General features: G+C 43.0%; 1 protein-coding gene across 7 annotated transcripts in view; it reads left to right on the forward strand.

The window, feature by feature from the left end:
- pcloa (piccolo presynaptic cytomatrix protein a) overlaps window positions 1-22,933 on the forward strand; it is a 58,638-nt gene that overhangs the window by 3,715 nt on the left and 31,990 nt on the right. For 5 of the 7 annotated variants that reach the window (XM_058626013.1, XM_058626016.1, XM_058626014.1 and 2 more), the window contains exons 1-4: window positions 3,159-3,642; window positions 6,380-7,289; window positions 8,900-9,874; window positions 20,818-21,018. In XM_058626013.1, the coding sequence (XP_058481996.1) occupies window positions 3,431-3,642; window positions 6,380-7,289; window positions 8,900-9,874; window positions 20,818-21,018 (2,298 nt within the window). In that variant the 5' untranslated portion in view covers window positions 3,159-3,430. Of the gene's footprint in view, window positions 1-3,158; window positions 3,643-6,379; window positions 7,290-8,899; window positions 9,875-20,817; window positions 21,019-22,933 lie in introns of those variants that run through there. The other 2 variants (XM_058626018.1, XM_058626017.1) reach the window with 2 other exon arrangements.

Here is a 22,933-nt window from a genome sequence, read left to right on the forward strand (position 1 = left end):
ACGGGTTCCGAAAATTGGAACAGTTGTGGCCGGTTATTTTCGTACTATTCTTAATGGCAATGGAAAGAAATCTGTACCATATGGAACCATTCCACTCGGTGTAAACAGACCATAACCGGCAAAAGCTTAAGTGAAGGTCTGCCTTTCACCACGTCGTAGCATCTTGAGCTGCTTTTCTCACAGACTCTGATCTACAATCAGTTCATCAAGCAGCTCATTCAGCACCAGGTTCCTTAAAACCATGTGATCCAGGATATGAAAGGCACAACCATCCTCTTGCTGAGCATCAACACTGTTGCAAACAGCCAAACCAAAGTTTTGTGATGCTACATTCGACACTTATTGTTACATCTTACCAGGATTGCGACTCGGAGGCATTCAGACCTTAACACAGATGGTAGCTTTGCAACGTTGGCTCGTCAGCTCAGTACATGCGCCAAATATGCGGTTCCCCGTGTACTGAGCAGCATCTGTAAAACTCACTAATTAGAATATTATATCTCATTTGTTTCATGTATAATAACATGAGTGGGCGTTGGGTTATGTGCCTGGGCTGTGTTTGTTTTTTGGTTTTTTTGGAAGAGATACTTTCTTCCTGGAAAACGGCCAAGAAAAATTCCCACAATGAACACACAAAGAAATTGCTTGAATCGCACAAACAATACGAGCTGAAGAGGTTCTTGAGGGTGGATTGTGTTACCTTTGAACAGGTCGAGGGAAGGCGTGCCATCTCCTGGCTTTTTATCTTAGCAAGACAACAAATCCCCAAAATTGGTTAGGGTTATGAATAAACATTCCATTAGGAATAGTACCAAAATAACCGACCCCAACCGTTCCTTTTTTGGTACCCTTCCAAGAGAAATGGTAGGGTATGTTATGGGTGGAGCTAGACCCACAACAGTCAGTTTATTGGGCGACATTAAAGTGTCAGTCCCTTGAGACCGTTGTGTCTTCAATGCCCCACAGTCTATTCTCATACAAAGTTTGTCTTGTTGAGACAAACAGAAACCTAAAAAGCTAAGAAATTAGCTCCTGGATGTCCTCCGTTGTTGTCCGTTGTGTTACGTTGTGATGACGTTGTTCATTGTTACCACACTGGTGCACACCCTTACCTACCAAGTAAAGGTACTGTTCTTTACCATTCCCAACTGGACTGTACTATACCAAACCGAACTGTTCCACAATGGAAACACTGGATTGACCTTTCAGTACGTTTGTACAGTTGTATAATGGCTTCAGAATAAAATGGTATTATTTTGTAGCTTTAGAGGGACAAACTGGCCAAAGATAACAATGCAAATAAAGAATGACATCCTCACTGGAATGTGAAGGCCACTCAAGCTCCCTGATGTGATTAGGAAAAAGGAGGGGTGAGCCGACTCACCACTAGATGTCACTTTTTCTTACACACTTGACCTATTGAAATGATCTATTCATCTATCGTGTCAAATGGCATTTTGTGCTTTTATTCTGAAGCCCGTCCATGGCCCATTGCTGGAGCAATATCTCCCACTCTTCCTCTCCACTCCTGCCCAGGTACCACAGTTTGAGAGGCGGGTGGCTGCAGGACACATTTTGTCCCGGAGCCATAAAGACGCACATACACACACACAGCAAATGAGCACTCGCTGTCATATTACAACACATCAGCCTTATGTGGAGCAGACAGAGCTGACATATTTTAATACCCTGTACTCGCTGGAAAACCCGTGGCTGGCTGTGTATATTCCCAGTACAGCGCAGCTAAATATACTGTAGCTTTGAATCTGTGGGCCGATATAGTGCAATTGCATTATTTTGTTCTCATGTCTTCATTGGTGGTTGATGCTGTTATGTGTCAGAGGTGCAAGGCACAGCATGGCAGATCTGTCTTCCCTTTTCATTACTGAGCCTTTGTATAAAAAAAAAAGAAGAATTAACATGTGATGTTCACCAGTGACCAATTCTTCACAAGAGAAGAGGAGATAAAGAATTGATTGTGAGTCATTTGGCTGCATACGACCTGGTTTCCCCCCTGTGCCACTGCCAGCCTTCAGCTTCCCTTTAATGTATTCACGAATTTGAAGATGTGAAATGAGACACATCCTACGACTGCCAGTTGAAAGAAAAAGCAAATGAGATGTAAGGCATCTGAAGCAGTTTGTTTTTCCACTATTTATATCAGCAATATTGCCTAAAATGACAACTATGTGGCGCTATAATCATACAAATAATTGATAAATGCAGGAAACCATTTTCCATTATCACAGCATTCAGACACAGAGGTGGAGTGAGAGTTCATAAAATATATATGAACTTCCTCTCGCCTTCAGCCAAAGCCCCTGACCCACAAACATCATCTACAAACTCTCAAAAATCTGAACCACAAAGAGGAGGGGGGTATACAAGGGAAAAGAGAACGCATGACCCCACATGTCTGAGCATCTTGAAACAAAACCAGACACATTGTGTATTTAGTGGAGTCTGTCCCCTTTAAAAACACTTTTTTTTCCTCCTGATGTCTTGTCACCTGTCAGAGAAGGAGCATGCGCACTGAGCAGAAGCAGGAGCGACCACAGAGACTGCTGGAGAAGTAAAGCTAGAGGAGGAAATTAGCGGAAATGGTTCGTGTCACTTCAAAATAAAAGCCTTAAACTATAAAAGCCGTCTTAATACTACTAAATTTTTTTTAATCTTTAATGTATCCTTTATGTAGCCAGGAAAGTCACAACAGTATAATATAAAAGTTAAAAGGAGAGTGAATAAAAGAGAGATAATAAAGTGCAGAAGTATACAGGCCATACCAATGAATATGTTTCTATCATGACAGAAATAGTAGTAATAATAATAGTTATACAGTGCTTAAAACACAAGTACAAAGTGATTTACAAAACACAAGCTAGAAACACAATAAAACACAGTAAAATGCAGACTACATAACACAAAACATACCAATATTTGTGGTAATTGTATTTTTGCCAAATAGATTTTGATTTAATTCCGGGTAAAGTGACACGTTTGTCTTTATTTTGTCTCTTTAACGCATGTTCCAGATAAAGTCGTGTTTGCTGGCTGCAGGTTAATGCACTGAAAGTCGTTATTAATTAGACGTATATTTTGTCAACTCTACCGGAAACCACCTTTTATGGCTGTGCGCGCTTGTACGAACCAGGGGGAGCTCATCATCACGGAAAACTGTGGTGACTGGCGAGCAGCTGCAGAGATGATGCGCGACACAGAAACGGAGAAAAAAAACAAGGAGAAACCAAGGGAATGGAGAGAAGGGCCAAGGAAATGATGTAACCCCCGGAAAAAAACATAATCTGAGATGCTCCGACGCACCGAGGAACGCAGTGTCCGCCGCGCGCTTTGGAGATAAAAACGCGAAGCAGCTCGGATCGTGCATTGATCCGGAGAGTCGAGCGAGAGGAGGGAACGGGAGGGGTCGATCATGGGGAACGAAGCGAGTCTGGAAGGAGGCGAAGGGCCGCCGTCCGGGCTGCCGGAGGGACTCGCACCTGACGGGAAGGGGGGATTCGTGCGTGTCTCCGATGGCGCCCCGGTCAACCTGGCTGAACTCAGCGAGGAGGAGAGGAGGCTGCTCGCCGCGGCGATGTCAAGGGCGCAGGGCAGGCAGCCTGGAGGCGCAGCGGCTGCGCGAAGGCAGGGCTTTATTTTCACTGTCTTTTAATTTGTTGTTGTTGATGCGTTTAAAATCAGCTCGCGATGAGGTGTCGTGGTTTGTGTGCAGCAGCAGCATCAGCAGCAGCATCTGGGGATGTGTTAAAAGATGCTGTAAGGAAGCAGAGATGACGTTCACGCCCATTACAAACCCTTCAAGAAATCATCATCTTAGAGCTGCATGGGATTGATTTAACATTAACGTCTGCCACGATTGATTAAGGATTGAAGGGCTACAATGTGGCTGTAGTGTCTCCTGAGCGTGTCCTCTTCATAATCTGCTTTAAAGTGTGTGTGTGTTTTTGTAAAAATGTGGCTGCAAAAGCCTCGACAATAAGGCGATATGATCCTCGAGGATTCCAGGCCTGAGACAGCGAATGTGCAGCGGGTGGTTTGTTTGTGTCAGTGTTGCGCGGTTTGTGCCTCCGCGTGAGATCACACAGAGTAAAGGGACACACCTCCAGTATTTGTGCGAAATTTCCGAATGCCTGCTGGGTAAAAAAAAAAGGGTAAAAAAAATCTGTCGTGTAATTTTTTTCCCATCCATCCCTCATGTCAGTCTCATCAGACGTTTCAACACTCACTAATAACAAATCCAACCACCTTTTTATTATGTTTAATTTGGCCAATCACACATTCTTCCTCCTACATTTACCTGCATTTCATTTCAATCTGTTGTGTGACAAACAACATAGTGTATATATCATTGTAACGTGCGTCCAGTTCTGTTATGTTCCAGAAAAATACTTCTTACTTCATATGGAATAGATTGGCATCATGTGTGCCACTGCTAATTGGCTCCAACAGTTGGAGAATTGTTATTTATATCTGTGCTGGAGATTGAGAGGAGGGGAGGAGCACATCAATATTAATATGACTATAAATAGAGCAGACGTAGAAGACACCTCTGTGCCTGCCCATGCTTTCCCATTTCCGTTTTATTTAATTTAAAAGTCTGGTTCCTTTTCGGCCACACGGTTGGTTCCGCTTCTAGACACGGTCGGGAACAAGGGCCTTTCTGCATGGAGTTTGCATGTTCTCCCTGTGTGTGTGTGTGTGGGTTTTCTCTGGTTTCCTCCCACAGTCCAAGAACATGCAATATGGGGATTGGGTAAATTGGACACTCGGAATTGACCGTACGTGTGAGAGTGTACCCTGTGATGGACCTTATGTCAGCTAAGATTGGCACAGCAACCCCCAGTGACCCTCATGTGGAGGATAAAACGGTAGAAAATGGGTGTATGGAGGGTTTCTTTTCTTTCTTTTTGTTCTGCCGTTGAGAGACATTGCTTCTGAATGGTCGTCCACTGGTGCTGTCTATGGTGCTGAAATACCCTTCTGCACTGGCTCCTCTGGATCACATGGCCGGCGGTGATGTTTCCCTGCGCTCTCACCCTCTAAAGTCCTCTATTATCATCTCATTGTTATTAAATAATCATAATTAAATGCCGCGTTTAGTGCAGCGTTAAACTTAATTGCCCGGGGAAGGTGATTTATGTGTTATATGGCTGTCTGAGACAGATGGAGAAACCCAGTGACCCGTTTCCACCAAGTGGTACGGTTCAGTTCACGTCGATGTGTTATGCAATCGTCAGAAGTTGTGAATGTTACCAATCTACCAAACTATACCCTTTTTTATACAGTGTTCTGCTGCGCTAAATGCAATCAATTACCATCCAGTTACTTAATTTATACCCATAGGTCGATGTGTTTGTCGTTTCAAGACAGCTGTATCCTTTGAAACATCCCAAATACAGAAGGGATATGACAAAACATAATAAAACATGAAATAAGTAAAAAAAAAAATGCTGAGATAAAAGTACCTAAGGCTTAAAAAAACATAATAAATATTAGAAACCACCAATAAAATACTAAAAAAACTAGGTGAATTAAATAGATTACGTGCAATATAACTTGTTCAATTGTGGATACTTTTATATCATCTGACTATATATACCTCTATCCAAAGGGAAGAAACTCAAATTAACTGTAAAAAAAAAGCTGCAAGTGGTCATTTTTTGTTTTTGGCTGTCTTAACTGACCACAGTCAACCGGCAACCCTCATGTGGAGGATAAAGTGGTAGAAGGTGAAAAAGACAAATTAAGTATGTAGAGAACCATTTAAAATGTATTCACAATCTAAATATTTGCATAGCTGATGCATCTACTGTATCACCATCTGGTCTGTGCATCTTGTGGAAGCCAGATCTGGGTGGTGCCGCTTGGTGGAGACTCATAAAAGCGGCTTACACAATATCCTATCAGCCTGTGAGTACACGGATGCTGATCGCCATGTGTGTGCCTCCTGGGAGTGTGTGTCGGTTGTGCGTGCTGCCACTCAACTTGTGTTAACGAAGATGTCTCAGCCTCCCCTTAATCAAATCCACACATTCCCCCTCTCTATCTCAGTGATCTACACTCCGTGTCATTCAGCAATATACACTTTACTGTCAGATTCACTCCAGGGCTGATAGCTGCACATTTCATGTTCACTGATGTGTTAAAAAGGCTGGAGAGTTACTACCAGGGTCTTAAGTTTTATGATAAGTACAGTGATGCTCTGGTAGAATCACTGGTGGTGTGAGATTGAATTGAAAATGAAAAGTGTAACAACAGTGTATTAAAAAACAAAGTGAATCATGATCCACTTTGACTGAGAGATGAATGAACAGTGTGCTAACAACAACTATTCCTGTGTTCTCTTTTACTCTTTCCCCAGACCTTCAGAATCTGATGCTCAGCAACGATCCCCTCAGGCAGGGGCCTCCAGGGGCCCGACAGGTCTCAGTAAGAGCCGAACTGTAGACGCTTTCAACCAGGGTCCCCCTGGCAAGCCTGCACCGGGCCGTAGCCCTTCATCACTCAGCCTTTTTGAATCCCGATTCCGGCAGGATCCAAAAGACGCTGAGACCAAGTCATCCGGCATGTTTGGCTCCAGCTTCCTCAGTGGGGCCAACCCCCTCAGTGCCATGACGTCCTCCATGTCCTCGTCCATATCCTCTATGGGCGATGCTGTCAACATACCCAAGTTTGGATTGTTTGGGGATGAGGAGGAGGGAACTGCATCTACAGGACCTGATTCTAAGCAGGGAGGAAAGCCACCAGGGATGGGCCCTCAGCAGGGGCAAGGTCCAAAGGGGCCACAACAGGGAGGACCCCAGAAAGGTCAAGCCTCTCCTGGGCAGGGGCCAAAGCCGGGTCAAGGACCCAAGCAAGGTCAGGCACCTCCAGGCCAGGGGCCCAAATCAGGCCAGGGTCCCCCTGGACAAGGACCACCTGGGCAGGCTCCCAGGCAAGGTCAGGGACCACCTGGCCAAGGACCCCTCGGGCAACAGGGCCCCAAACCAGGTCAAGGACCACCAGGTCCTGGTGCCAAACAAGGTGGTCCTCCCCTGCAAAAAAGTGGCCCCCCGCAGCAAGGAACAGGGAAGCCTGGACCCAAGCAGCAAGGGCCACCAGGCCCTGGGGCTCATCCTGGTGAGCCACCTAAAAGTGGAGGGGGACTCTGTCCTCTGTGTAAGACCACGCAGCTTAACGCTGGATCAAAGGAGCCTCCAAATTACAGTAACTGCACGGAGTGTAAAAGCCAGGTCTGCAGCCTCTGTGGGTTCAGCCCTCCAGACTCAGCGGTAAGAGAGTCATTACTTTTCATTTTACTTAAAATATCATGTTATATTCTGCACAGTGTTTCTGTGCCATGTCTAGATTTCTGTACAAAAATACATCAGACAAAATCCTGATTTGTACCTCTTGTCAAAAAGAGAGGTACAAAGACAGGAGGTGATATTGTACCCATAACAAAATTAGAAAAAATCTTGACGGGTCACATGGTGGAGCACTGTTGCCTGGCAGCAAGAAGGTTGCTGGTCCGCATCCCGGTTCTGTGTGGAGTTTGCATATTCTCCCCGTGTGTACGATTTTCTCTGGGCACTCCTTCCTTCCTTCCTGTCTCCTGTCACCCTATGTCAGCTGGGATTGGCTCCAGCTCCCCCGCCAATGAATAAATGAATGAATGAAAATCTAGGCAAAATCTGTTTGTAAAAATTTACGCTAAGCCTTCCAAAAAAAACCAAACGAATCAAATCACACAAAAAACCTTATCACAAAAAAGGAGTGTAGCCATTGCCTTCATTCAAATTTGGTATTTGCTGTGGTACGTCCATTATAGCGTTTTATATTAGTTACTGTGTTAAATTAGAACAGTTAAATATTCAGTTTAGACTATAAAATTAGTATATTTTATTTGTAGTGGCCAACTGTTGTCTTTTAGCAGCACATGTTATTCTCTGAGCCTCCTTGGCTGTAGGGAGAATGTATCTCATAAGGATGGCACTCGGTTTGAGCGGTTTGAGGAACAGAGGGACCATATGGACCCAGGGAATGCTGATCAAGGTGACTCATGTCATGGCCACAGGAAGATACTGTGCCAGCCACATGCACTGTAAATGCTGGTGGGTCGTTACGACAGCAGAGCAGGAAGACTGCTTCTGTCTGCATGAGTATCTACTCTATCCAGTCTGGGGTCAAGGGTTTTGCAGACTGAGTTCTGAACGGACTCTCGACACGTCTGATAATATTTGCAGTTACAAGTGCAATTAAACAGAAAATACACCCATCGTTCTGTTTTAGGTAGTGATCCAACTTTCAACACTGCCTTTAAAGTGGCGTATTTTGCACATGTTGGAAACCAAGGTGATATCCTAACACTGAATAAGGACCATGGTCGTGTAGTCTGGTCTGCTTTGGAACAGGTGTTGAGAAATAGTGTGTGGTCTGAACAAATACAATGAAATGCAAGTGTTTAATCATGGTCTATCCATACACAGTATGTCTGATAAAGTGGTGAATAAAAGCTACTGATGCATGTAGGGTATTTCATTATTATTTTGAGACTTTGTTTCTGAAAAGATGTGTTTTCTTCTTATTAAATTAGAATTAAACAGTAAATATGGAAAAGAGGATAAACGGATTCTATTTCCAGATTTTATTTCAGTCATGTATAAAGAAGCAATTTGCCTGGAAAACAAGATTCTGCATAATTTGACACACTAAAGGGCACATCTCTAAATTTGTCTTTATTTTTTCACTTAACACAAAGAATAGTTTTATTTCATGGGGGTTAATTGCTCCATTTTGTCTGTGTGTATATTATAATAACCCGAGTCACTGATCGTTGTGCTTAAAACAGTGTGGACATTTGTTCCAGTGGAATCTAATTCTTGTTTTGCTTTGTGCTCAGGGCAAAGAGTGGCTGTGTCTGAACTGCCAGATGCAGCGGGCGATGGGTGGCATGGATCCTCCTGGTATAACGAAGCCCAAACAAGGCTCCACCCCTCCCTCACCTCAGAGACAGGCACCCGGGAAGCCTGGCAAACTGTTGATAAAGCAGCAGAGTACCAGCGACCAAGCGCTAACACCGCCAACCACGCCAAAGCAGAAATCCCCAGGTCCTACGTCCCCAGGACCGCTTTCTCCAGGCTCCTCCGTAGGATCACCAAGAATTGACCCCAAAACAGGTCGCCCCATTCAACAGAAATCGACTCCCCAGCAGTCTCCAGCTAAAGCCAAACAGGAGTCGAGCTTCTTTGGAGGGTTAGGTGGTATCAGTTTGGGAGGCCTGACGGATGCAGCTAAACCTCCTGCAGCTGCTTCTCAAGGTACCGAGTCTGTGACGGGGAAACTCTTTGGCGGTTTTGGTGGTTTGATGGAATCGTCAAAGCCACAAGAAAAGGCTCCACCGAAGCAGGAGGAGTCGGTGGCTGGGAAGTTGTTTGGAGGTTTTGGAGGGTTGACAGAAACCAAGTCCCCAGCTGCTGCTTCTCAGATGTTCAGCTTCGGATCATCCTTCCTGAGCTCAGCGACTAGTCTTGTCACCGGAGAAGACGCAAAGGCGGAGGATTCTCCTCCAGACTCCCCTGCCGACTCTGGACCAGGTTCACCTCCTGACTCCCCCTTCTCAGCCCCCGGATCGCCCCCTGATTCTGATTCTGCTCCTGACACCCCACCAGCCAAATCCAAGAAACCTCCCAGAACCTTGTCTGTGGAGCAGAAGGTCCCAGAAGCCCCAGCCTCAACAACCAAGGAAAGCTGCCCTCTGTGTAATGTGGAGCTGAACATTGGCTCATCAGAAGCACCAAACCACAGCTTCTGCACCGAGTGCAAGAAGACGGTGTGCAATCTGTGTGGATTCAATCCTACACCCCACTTAGGAGAGGTAAGAAACCATATTATTATTATTGCAGTTTTCTTAAGCCCCACGGCTTGATCTAAACACACTGCGCCGACCAGTAATTTATGTACTCTGTCATATATAAATAGAATGCAAACATCCTCTAGATGTTTCATTGAAATAGGTCAGTGAAGAGATACCATCAGGAGCAGCAGGAGAGTTTTCAGCTTTGTGGGGTTTTTTTTTTTCCCCACTAGCATCTAGCAAACTACTCTGAAATGAGAATAGCATGTTATTAGCCCGGCGAAATACATTGCTCTGCCCCAAATTGACAGTGTAATGACATTTGCACATGTGTGACCACTGAATGAATGGATGCGGTCAATTGGCAGTCTCATTGCTATCAGGCTTTCTTCAGTAAAGAGGGCAGACAGAAATGCGAGGGTAAAGTGGGGCACTTGAAACTATTGACACTTGACTCTGAAACGGAATACTCTGTGCATGTACAGTAAATATGTGTGCTTTATATCCACAATGCACAGCTTTCATTCAGTAGACTTTTTATTTTATTTATTTTTGTCTATGTATTTTAAAGTCTGAATGCATGCTTGTATGCAAATTAATCAACATACAATAATTTGCGTGAGTGCAGTATGTATGTATGTCGGAGTGTGTTCATTTATGGTCTTTAGTTGACGCGTAACATGGACATGGAAACCAAACACATGGACGTGGAAACCAAACACGTTTGGCCTGCTTATCTCGCAAGGTGCAGGGACCGGTTTGCTGGTGATCCTGCGTTGAGTTCTACAAAACAGATGGTACTCCATGGTGTCCAATCAGTATATTATATGAAAAGAGGCCAAAAAGTCATTTCGCTTGAGTGGTTTCTCAACATGCAGGCCAAACATACTCATATGCAACACCCACTTGTTATTCCATGTGGATTAGCATACTTGTTATCTACATACTGCATCTACCGCATTCTTTGAAAAAGAGTGGCCACACACTTAGTTAAATGAAACAGAAGCTATAGGTCTGTTGCAATAGAGAGTAACTGATCAGTCACGTGTTTGTCAATCGGCAGCACCTTTCTTGCTTCACGTGTTAGCTTGTGGTTTAAGCGAGTCCTAAATAATCTGCTGTGTATTTTTGGCTCTCTCTGTAACAGCGAGCAGATAAATATATAAGCAGGGAATTAGTCAACAACTACTAGTGTATGTACACGAACAACAGTGTTATTATAGGAAATCAACTTTTGTCTTGTAGGAATAAAACTAGCTAATGGGGTTGTAAGAAACATCTTTTTTTATGACTATGTTTTGGCCTGATTTGAAACAGTAGTAGTCTGTAGAATTTTAGGCCCATTAGCTTAAGTGTGTTAGCTGAAAGCTTAGCATAAACACCCTAAAAAGGGAGGAAACCTTTTCTGTAACCCTAGCTTTCTGACTGCCAAAAAGCAGCTATGCACTAAAATATATTGTTATTAGTTTGTAAAATGTTACATTTACTCAGAGATGGGAAACTGTGACTTTTTTTTGCTATACAGGCTACATTAATGATTGTTCAGTGTCATAAAATAAGTGCCCGATGTGTAACACTTCAAAACAAGATGGCTGCTGTTTGTTTACAGTGGTGACAGCACGTTTTAAGTCTCAGTTTCTTTGTTGTTTTTTTCTGCAACTGTTAATTGCACATACTCGACGGAATAAAGTGCGGCATCACTTAATGGAGGCCAAGCAATGGGGAAAATGTAATTACGCAAGATAAAAATGTGAGCGCCATCGACTGATGCTCTAATTGGTTATAGATTGTCTTGAAGCCCTAATTGTCATCTTGGTTTTTTTATCAATTGTGGAGCTAGACATTGGTACAATTGGAACAATGATTACTCAAACTGTAGTAAATAAGTAGACTAATTATGTGACGAAGAAGAAATAAAGGGGGATTTGTTTGAACCTCTGAAGGGTCAAATTCGGGACCCAGGGCAGAAGACACACATGTGTCGGCACGGCACCGTGTTTGAGTCATCAACCCCCCGACATACATGCCTCGCTTCTGTGTCATTTGCTGTCATAAAGACTTTGCGCAAGGGTTTGCTGACGCATGTGAGTGGGTCAGCGTGTGTGTATATGTGAATGTGTGTAATGTTTTATTTGAAAAGACTGATGATTTCTATGAGTTTCGAATTACTTTCCGTGACTACAGTATGTCTGTGCGTACATGTGAGAACTTTGGCTAATTTGGCATCTGATAGCTTATTTTCTTATGTGTTGAAGTACTGGAGAATGGGAGTGCATGCATGGTGTATCAACACGTGTGCGTGTGTGTAGGCTTAATCTCGGTTTCCTAAAAGGATTTAAAGGGCAGCTGGAAGACTGTCATTTCGATCAAGGCCTGATCCTAGACTCAGGTGTCAGGGCGTAATCTCCATCAATACGAGTCATGAAAAGAGACATCCCAGAAGGAGCACTTATCTTAATAGTTTTCTCTCTTATTTTAGTTCTTCCCACCAAAGTCCTCTTAGTATTTTTTGCCCCCTCTGTCACCTTTTCCCAGAATATATGTAATTTCTCTGTATCCTTTTAATCTTTTCCTAAATTTTACAAGGCAAAGGTGAAATGTTTTGCGTTTATTTTATGCTTATATTGCATTTTGAATTTCCCTCTTTGATGTAAGGGAGTCTATAATTGTGTACGTCTCTAGTGCTGCTACGGCGATGCCACCGTAGCAGAGGCTACAAGTCATGTTGCCCTTATCAGTAATGAGCACACACTCGGTGGAGGTCTTAATGTGAAATGGGGGCATGCGCCACTTTGCTAACAAGCACGAATCAAAGAATCCAGATAGGAGGGGAAAAAATGTGAGCAACATTCTGTGTCACCTTTACTCACTCCCCTAATATCAATATGTGGTTCATGTAATAGCCTGGAGCATGAGATGCTCATCCCACATGTTAAGCGTGACATAAATAGTTACTTCATTAAATAACTACTAACCAAACACATCTTCTTATATGATGGTATTTTCCTTTAATCTTTAACACTGAGTGTATCACCGATGACGCACTAACTAATTCTGGAAAAATTGTCAAAAATCACTTATTCACATATTTTTGGCACTTTTATGGTTAAAATAAGCAAGACATTTTGAGGCTTAGGTGTTAAAGGCGTATTCGTAATGCAGGTTGGAATTCAAGATTTAGAGTTAAGTCGGTTTTTATATACCACTACCTTACTTACAACAAAGTTATTTTCTGTCTTATCTGCAGCTATACAGCTCACAAGGTATTCTATCATTTATAAATACAGTCAAAATGTGACTGTGGATCTATATTTTACCCATATTTTCAGGATTAAAAAGGGTGAGGCCAGTGTCTGTCATCTAAAGCTACTCCAGTGTCCTTGTGAAAGCTTGTTTTTGGTAGTATGCCCGTGTCCTCACACATCCTCTGTGTCTGAAGTCTGAGGATACACACACGCACTGCGTGGTGGTTCCTGTCTCCTCCTCCTCCTCCTCCTTCATTGTTATTCCGTAGTTGTGTCCATGACTCAACCCACAGTCTGCACCATCCCAAGTCTGCAATGGCAGATTAATCCTATAATTATTAATTAATCCCTCACTACATTTACACACATGTGCATGTAAATGCATCTTTTAGTATGAACCAGCTGGCAATCGTCATACTCAGCCTGGTGTATTTTTTGTTTTCTCTATTATTGCATCTTGTGATAGAATCCAGCTGTTCTAAGGATTTTCGCTGTTATCTGTTGTGAGAGTATTAGTCAGGTTTCGTGTGTATCTGCTCAACACCAGGCCGGCTGCCTCACAGCTTGCCCATTATTTGCCCCAAAGGCTGAAGTGTACAGAAATAGGCGCAGCCACAAAGGAGGTAACGCCAACAACTGTAGGGAAGCTCTCTCTCTATCTCGCTCTCCAGTCTCTTTTATTGCTGTTATGTGTTCTCCCTCCTTTATATATCCTTCTTTAAAAGGGTCTCTGCTGCTGCTGCTGCTGCTGCCCCAGGCAACTCACAGAATCCCCCACATGGCCATCTTGGAAGGCTCAAAATGGAATTTATTTTTAGGCGTGAAGGTGTTGTGACTGTGCAGTACTTTGGGTAGCATATGTCTGTCTTTTTGAGACACAATTGAGCTAGTTTGACAGTACAAATCCTGCCGTATGAAAATGAAAATACTGCACATAGTGTACGCGTGTACTGCCTGGACATTTGTCCGTCGTATTTACTAGGGCTAGGACGTTTTGTGTGCTAAATCTGTGACGTCGTCAGCCACCTCGTCAGCTCCGCTGTAGCATGATTTTCAATTATCCCCTCTCTACTGTAGTGGTACTTGTGTGTGCTTAGTAAGGACCACTCTTTAGCCACCGAGCCCTTTGGTGCCAAGTTGGCATGGACAACAGCCAGGGCATCATGCATGCCAAGACTGGGTCCCGGTGAGACCGAGAGGCAAGGACACACGAGCAGAGACACACAGACTCTTAAAGAAACACACACATTCCCGCTTTGGACGAATGTGTCCTCCTTAAAAATTGATATTCAACAGGTGGAGCTGGCAGCGGAAGCTGGAAATGACTTCACCTTCAAAAATCACTTACATGCTTAAGAAATCCTAAGAGGCAAGTCCATCGACGTTTTCCCCCTTTCCTCCACATTTAAATTGGCTCCTTTTCTCTCATGTGAAGATTTATCCTTAAAATAAATGTTGTGATGATGGAAGAAAAATTGTGTGAATGTGGTGAAGTGGTGAGCCCAAAGAGGGACCGGAGGAAAAAGGTGTAAAAATAAGACGAGTCCAACCGTGGCAGTCAAGACGAGAAGGGCTGGGGGTGGGGGTGTCGGGAAGGATACGGGTGCTGAAACCTCTGCTGCCCTAAGCAGCGCAAACCATGACAACCTGACTATTGCAGTTTGTTTTAGGGCTTGTGAGTCACACCTGTGAGTCATATTAGCAGCACTTAGAGGCAGGATTTATTTAGCGTGGAGCAGAAACCTCTGATGAAGCAAGAGCTGCACCGGCAAACATTCATTGCGTATATGAATAAAGGCGGAAAAAGGGACTAAACAAGTTCACGGGACTGCCGGTGTGCTGCTGTGTCGCAATTATGATTGTTGGACAAAGTTAGACACCACAGTTCAAAATAAACTGTAGTGTTGTTGTAAATAAATATACATAATAACAGCTGTGTGAGACACTGTACATGCTTGTATCGTCCTGCTATGAACAAAATGTGTAAATAATTAGATTTTCCAGCAGTTTAACACACAGGTTGGGTAATAAACAAGGTTCTGTAGCACAGCATGTTAGCATGTAATTAACATGACAGCCATGAATCCCCCCCCCCCCCCCCCTCTTTTTTGTGTGTGTCGCAGTCTTTTTATGCCGCACATCCATAAAACAACAGCACGCGTCAAAGTGATTCTGTCAAACCAAAGCCCACAGCTCATTAAGGTTAACCTTTACAGAGAAGGGAGTTGTGGGTGGGAACCTCCCCTGTCAACCCACCCACTGCTACCACAGCCTCCTGAATCCCCTCCTTTCTGTCTCCTTCTCTGGCAACCTTTCCCCCCCACCTTCTACCTGCACTAAATATGCAAAACAAAACATTTGTATTACGTACTTAGAGTTCATGGAGGTGAACGTAGTATGTTGTCTGACAGCTGTGCTTTTTGTGGTAAAAACCATTGCACTTAAAGAAGCTAAACCATCTAATTGGAGAATAATAATGTTTGGAGCTTCATGTTACATGTCGTCTTGTGATTCATTGTTACTATAATGAAAATATTGATTGGCGGGGCTTTAAACAGCTCTGCTCATTTAAACAGCTAGGATTACATTGACTGAAGGTTTCCTTCCCAGTAACCAAATATTCACATTTATGTGTGGTAATATGCTACTTTATGTGAGGTGACTCAGCCAAAAATACTGAATACAGCAGAATAAGAAAATCTGCTCGAAAATCCTGGGGCGTCGTGAAAAACAAACAAACAAAAACCCCTTAAATTTCAGTTGGCACGGTGTCATGTCCACTTAAAATATGCAGACCCGTTCTAACACTTGTTCTCACTCTCACTTGCCAAAGGGAATATTCGTGCAAATCAGCCAATAACATTTATGTTGAGGGAGAAATGCTTCGACTCTTGTTTGCAAAGTGTCAGTAACAAGTCTGCAAAAAGATTTACACACAAACGTGGATAATTAACCTTCATCTATGCAGGTAAAGTTCCCTCAGAGGATGTGACTGTGGGTTCCTGCAGCGTTCTGTTTGACTCACATTCAGTTAGATCTGACTGGTCCATCTACAGTCCTCTGGTGCTGGTTACCAAGCAGCTGAGGGTTAAAAGTTCTCAGTTCTTAGTTCTCAGAGGCTTTTTTGACAGCAATGTTTGATTTATTCATCTTCACAGCCCACATCCTGCTTCATATCTTTGGGATTAAAGCCAACCGTCGAGTTCTCCAACCGTTTGTGCTCATATTTGAATGAGAATTACATGCAACTTGGAATGTGTGGGGATCCTTTGGAGAAACAGTTCAGCATATTGAACCCAGAGATGGGAACATCTAAGCGGGGGACATTTATTAGGACAAAGATCTTTTTTGGCTTGCAAAGGAGCTGATGATGTGATGTTCCGCGTACGGTGTAGTGCATTATAATTAAGTTGGCTGGTCAGCGACGCTCGTCAGTGAGAAAAGGGCAGGAGATTTTAATTTTAGCAAGAGCTTTTGCACTAAAAGATGAACGGAGCATTGTTGAAAGGACACTGGCATTTCAACACCTTTTTAATTATAGATTAATATGGATATATTACATTTTCCTTAGCCCTACATGGTTTTTGATGTGTCTGAACACTGTTGATAACCTTTAATGTTTGGAATATGGTCAGTAGTCTTGTAACAAAGAATATTTCCCTGTGTGGTATGGCAGTGTGGCAATTTCAAATTAATTCTGCATCTATTTGTTTATGTTCTTCTACAACAGAGGTCTCAAACTTGTGGCCCTCCAATCGATTCAATGCGGGCCACCACTTATATTAAGTTATGAGCTACTTCTATATGTTTTTGAAGCAATAGATGAATTTTGCGTTGCAAATATATTGTTTTTTGTGAACTTTTCATTGTTCCATGTCAACAAAGACACTTTATTGTGAAATATTGTGATGGAGATATCCCTACCCCCTCCTACTTTTTCCCAAAAACTTGAAAAAGACGCTTAAACAACAAATACAAACACCATGTTCATATTGGTCAATTGGTCAATGATAAGCTAAGCAGCAAAATGTAGTAGTTGTTTTTTAATTTACTCACAAACTCTTGGTCAAACAGAAAATTAAACGGTATTTTTTTAGGCTACAATTATTAAACAAACCCCTATTGAAAAAATATCTTTGAGCAATGGATGCTGGCAGGAGGTAAGCTAACCCTGATATATAGACGTATGGACTGTGTGCCTTTGTTTGTGTGTGGGTGTGTGTACGTCAACTAAATCTTCAGTCTGCACAAATTAAATGTTAAGGTCATTCTTGGCAGGCCTTACAGACAGCAGCTTGTCTTGACTTTACAGCTTCTGATTTGCAGATTTAGGGTGATGATGTCAAGCTTTCTGGCATTAGCCGTGCAGAGTCACCTTCAGTCACCATTAAGCTTCCTCACTGCTTCACCCTTGTCCTCGCGTTGTCATGCTCCAGGTCTTTCTTTGTCAAGTCAAATTTTTAAAAATGTAATTTTAGAACTCTTTCCACACCTGACAGACACATCCCTCTCATTTGCTCTCCTCTTATCTGCCCTTGTCCACCTGAACACTCATCATCTATAGATCCTCTTCCTCCCCCACTTTCTGTGCTAGTCTAAATTTAGCTGGGTAAAACCCTCGCAGGTATCCCTTGTCTTAATCAAATAGCTGCACCAAACCTCACAATACTCAAATTCCCCGTTGGAAAAACAATAACCAAACATGGATAAGGCCCATCTCGTCTCAATATCTGGTTGCTGTCTGCGGTTTTCAGTTGGTCTCCCGTCTGTGTCCTTGGAGAAAGTTTGACGCAGAAGTTTGGAACACTTGCACTGAACCCGTCATTATTCCTTCACGTATGAGCTTGTATTTGCTCAAGCGTCAGAGTCAGAATACAGAATGAGTTGTCGTCTCCTTCCAACGTGTTACTTCCCTTTTTATCTAAACATGTCATCATCAACACTCTCAAACTCAGCTCTGTGGGTGTAGGTGTGTGTGTCAGCTCTTTGGCATCGTGCTCATGTGATGTTAAGAACATCCTTGAGTCCCCCGACTTTTATGATTCATCCATGGTGCCATTGGCAGAAATCATTTCAGCAGAAACACACACACACACACACACAGGCCTGTAATTTATGTACTTGACAGACGCAGTATGAAAGATTGTTTTATGAGTAAAAACAACTCTTATTTGTGCATTTTTTGATGATCCCTGACACAGTCCTTTTAAAAAAAGGATCTATCGTTGCAGCCACTGATCAATCAATTCTTTACTACCAATATATCTTTGATCCGTGGCAGTAATAGTCTCTTGGTTGGTTCAGCTCCTTGATCCATCAATTTTCTTCAGATGGCTAAATACACCAGACTCCTCTGTTAAATATTGAGATTTTAGACATTTCCCTGGTAATTGTTGGAGATAAATCCACGTTTTTTTAAGGATTGTTGTCTTTTTAACTGATCTACAGTTTGGCACTGTTCGGCTTGATTCTTGTTTCGGACGTCTCTTCCTGTGACGGCAGTCTGACCAATCAGTGGCCGGCAGTCTGGCAACATCACGCACAGTATCACCTCAGCTTACTTGGAATAAAAAAAAATATACCAGGAACTAGGTACTATCGCTAGTGGAAGCGCAGAATAACCGTGCTGTGCCGAGGCGAGCCAGTGAAAACACACCATAAAACATAATTTGAGTCAATAAATGACATGAAATTACATAAAATTACATGAAAGTGCAGCTATCAAACTCTGTCCCCTTTATATCAAAGACCATTGAAAATAATCCATTGGTTTGTAAACATATCTTTTCTATTAACATGCTGACATTAGCAGTCAGCTAAAGCACCATTTGACTCTTTAAAACTTCCCATAGCTTTTATTGTGTGACTGTAGACGCTAAGTGAGGTTTTGGCCTTCCTATTCTCCCAGAGTTCAACACCTGAAACTTTAAGACAAAGATACAAACAGCAGAAAGTTAGATTTTAAACTCTGAAAGTCACACATGTTGTCAAAGTTTTATTTGACGCATACATTATTGATCTGTTGATCATCAGTCAGCTGTATTATGCGGTATTAATACCCAGCCATTCAAGAAAGGTCAACACAGACTTGACTGTGTATTGACATTGCAAAATGTATTGGTTTCTCTGTGTTAAAGTGAGAGCTGCCAAAGTTCCCTTGTGTCGCTTTGATTCCAATCAGGGACACAGTTAATGATTCGATGGCCTTTCAAGGTGATTGCTGCCAGGCATCTCTGTAAGAAATACTTTGGAGTCTTGGCCACTTAGCAATAATGATTTAAATTAACATATCTGGAGGTTATTCCAAATTGCCTGAAAGGGTGGGTTAGTTCTGCAAAGTAGTAGGGTTTTTGAGGAAGTAGTAAAAGCCTTAAGTGTGATGTGGTGATAACATCTGTGATGACCGGCTCTGAAGTAGCTGAGGCTCTGACTGACTGTCAGACTGAGTGGCTTTTCCGGCATTTCCTATCGGCGACCATCTCTCAAACGCTCAGTGCCTGCTCTCTTTGGTTTAACCGATAGAGCCGTCAAGCTGGAGGAACTTACATCTCAAATCCTTCATGCTGGGAAAGGTGGGAGGGGTTGTGCTGATAGCGTACGGTATACACACACACACACACACACACAGTCTTCCATATCTGTTCCATGTCCATCATCATGCCTCAGGATTAAATTGATTTCCGTCAAGTAAGGGGCGGCAACTTACCAACAGCAGCAAACCTTAGAGGTGGAAGGAGCAGAGTGTTAAGACCTGTTTTCACCAAGCAGTTCAGTTCAGTATGGTACGGTACGCACATTGCATTGTTAACTGATCCGTACCATCTCAGATTTTGGCACCCTTCCATTGGGGAGCTAGAAACACTGCAGTTCATTGATTTGTCAATCGCAGTTTAAATATGGTATTTTTTTCCCTTGCAGGCTGTAGTATTCTTTCAAATCAAGCTCGTCTTTTTCTTGCGATAAATGCCAAGAATAAACAACACAGAATATGTGCTGGATGTCCTCCGTTGTTGCCCTTTACTGTCTAACCTTCTTGTTTGTAGAACTTTCTGGCGAGCTACACTGTGTCGTGCTGGTATGACATTACACTTTTTACATCGCTTACACATTTTACGGCCCACACACCCCATAGTGGAAACAGTCAGACGAGCAGAAGTGCTTTGTACCACTTGGAAACAAGGCTTCAGCTTCCTACTTTTTTGGCAATGTCTATAACAAGGGCAGCCCATGTCTTATTTACCCCCAACTGTGCTGTGCTGCAACTTCCACTCTTCATCACTGGTGTAACTGTCACACATCTTTTTTTTCATGCAGAAAGTTTGTTTTATTTCTTCACTGACCAGTTTAAGACGTGGTCACAGTTCGACCGTCACATGTTTACACATTTATAAGTTGCACAATCACAAATGCACACTCAAACACTGTCTCTCCATTAAGTTCGTTCCATAAAAATATCTGCTCAGGCCATCCAACCCTCGCTGACATGTTTTGGCAAAGCCCTGTCCTTTTACCTTGCATTATGCATGAGCCTGATCTCTTAAGTCCCTTTAAATGTAAAAGCTTCTCTTGAAATAGAAGAAGTTACGCTGGCACCGTGTCACAGTGACATCTCACATACTTGTTTGTGGGGATCTCACAGTGTTTTGTAAATATTTGTAATACTTTATGTAATACTATTATGTAATATAGTAACAATGTGCTTATATCTTTGTCTTACAGAAAGAATGGCTTTGCCTCAACTGCCAGACACAAAGAGCCATGTCAGGCCAGCTGGGAGACGTGCCACCTGCCTCCATGGCATCCCCAAAGGAGCAGCCACAGGCTCCCACTCCTACACCCTCTACCACCCCTGCCCCTGCTGCTGTAGATAGCAAACCTGTAGTAGCAGCAGAACAAACCCCACCAGTTCCTGAGTCCAAGGTAGTTCCCACAACCATTCCCACACCTGATCATGATGCTTCTCTTCCCGTTAGTGCCTCTCCTCCTGAAAGTAAAATAAATCAACCCCTAGCAGCTGAATCAGTGTCAGAACCTGTAATTAATCCTGAACCAGAAGCTCCAATTTCAGAAAGTGCAGCTCAGAGTATTCCTGCAATTCCATCAGTCGAGCAACAGGAAAACGACTCAGAGAAAAAAGCAGCGAGCCAAGCTAAACATGAGACAGAGAAATTGAATTCTGAGCTACAAAATGCAACTGTCAGTGAAAGCGCAGTAGTTCAGCCACAGAGTAGCACTATAAAAATGGAAGGAGGCCATTATGACTTTAAAGTTGAGCCATCGAATGTTAAACAAGAAGCACAGGCTGCACCTGTCAGTGATATCCCAGCAGTTCAGCAGCAAGAGAATATTTCTCTGATTGGAAGACCTGACATATCTCTCCCTTCATTACATGAGCCTCAAAATCTATTGACTACTCCATGTTTAGACAAGACATCAGTACCTGCTGTGGTAGAAACCGACCCAAATACCAACATTTATTATAGTGAGGCTGCAGCTCCCCTGACACATAATAAAAAAGTGGAGCCCAGTGCAGAGAAGTTTGAAGAAGGGACAACAAACTCTGTTGAGCCAAAGCCTGTCTTGGTCCCAAAAGCAGTCGCACAGGATGTTTCAATTTGCCTCGACTCAAAGTCAGACTCTACACCCACAAGCATAAAAGAGGAGAAAATAATCGAGTCAGGGCTCGGGAAGCCAAATGAGATTCCTCAGATAGAGAAACCCCAAGCTATTCCTGCAGTGACAACTGACACTGCTTTCGACGAGGAGCAAACTGGTGTCACTGAAAAGCCTGTTGAGTGCTGTAAACCTGATGAGGCCCTGCATGACTTCATACAAGAGCCAGAAAAAGGCAGAGAATCTGAAAGTTCTCCAATAGTGACAGAAAAACATCCAGTCTCTGAGGAAGACACTCATGAGAAGTCCAGCGAGGAAACAATAAAGGACGCCGCTGAAGAAACAAATACTGTAGAGGAAGTTATTAAAAAAGAAGCTACAGAGGAGACAGGCTCTGAGATTAAATTATGTAATAGGAACGCTTTTGAAGATCAGGAGGATCTGAAAAATGTAACTGCAGAGAGGGCCACAGGGGTAAAAGCTGATAAAGGGAAATCTTGTGAAGAAGGGGGACTTGAACAGGACACAGCTGAAAAAGCAAATGATGAGAAGTCTCTAACACTAGAGGTTAACGAAGCCGAAACAAGTCCAACGCTTTGCTTTACCAAAGCAGACAAAGTATGTCCTGAAATTGAGAAAATAGAGATACCTATACATAAAAAGATAGAACCAGAAGCAAACTATGCATCATCAACTGCCAAGGAAAGTATCGGTGAGGCAGTAGCACTGCAAGAGGTTATAGCACAGAAAGATGAAAAGCAAACACCAATAGATGGCGTAGTGAAAGCAAATAATGAGTCTGAGAGAGCAGTCGTTATGACTCTTCAACCACGTCCTGATCTCGAAATGCAAGAAATGGTCAGTGTCACGGAGTCGGTGCAAAGTGCAGAGATGGATTTGGCCTTAGCTGTTAGTGACACTAACATAAACATAGAAACTTTGCCACTGACGGGCAGTGATGAGACTGTGCTGTCAGTCAAAGAGAATGAACCAGACATTGACAAAAAAGAAAGTGAATCACAACCTGCTACTGGCAACATCCAAGAAAATATTTGTTCATCAGAGGCTGGCAGAGTCTGCGACAAAGACTCGATGGCACTGTCTGATGTAGGAGAGAATGCAAAATCAAAGAATGAAATACCACAGACTGATGTTGAATGTAGAGGTGCGTCTGTAGTTGCTTCAGTCCCTGTAGCGCCGCTTGAAATTCCAGTCTCTGTAG

The sequence above is a fragment of the Solea solea genome, chromosome 3, assembly GCF_958295425.1.
Source record: "Solea solea chromosome 3, fSolSol10.1, whole genome shotgun sequence".
Lineage (NCBI taxonomy): Eukaryota > Metazoa > Chordata > Actinopteri > Pleuronectiformes > Soleidae > Solea > Solea solea.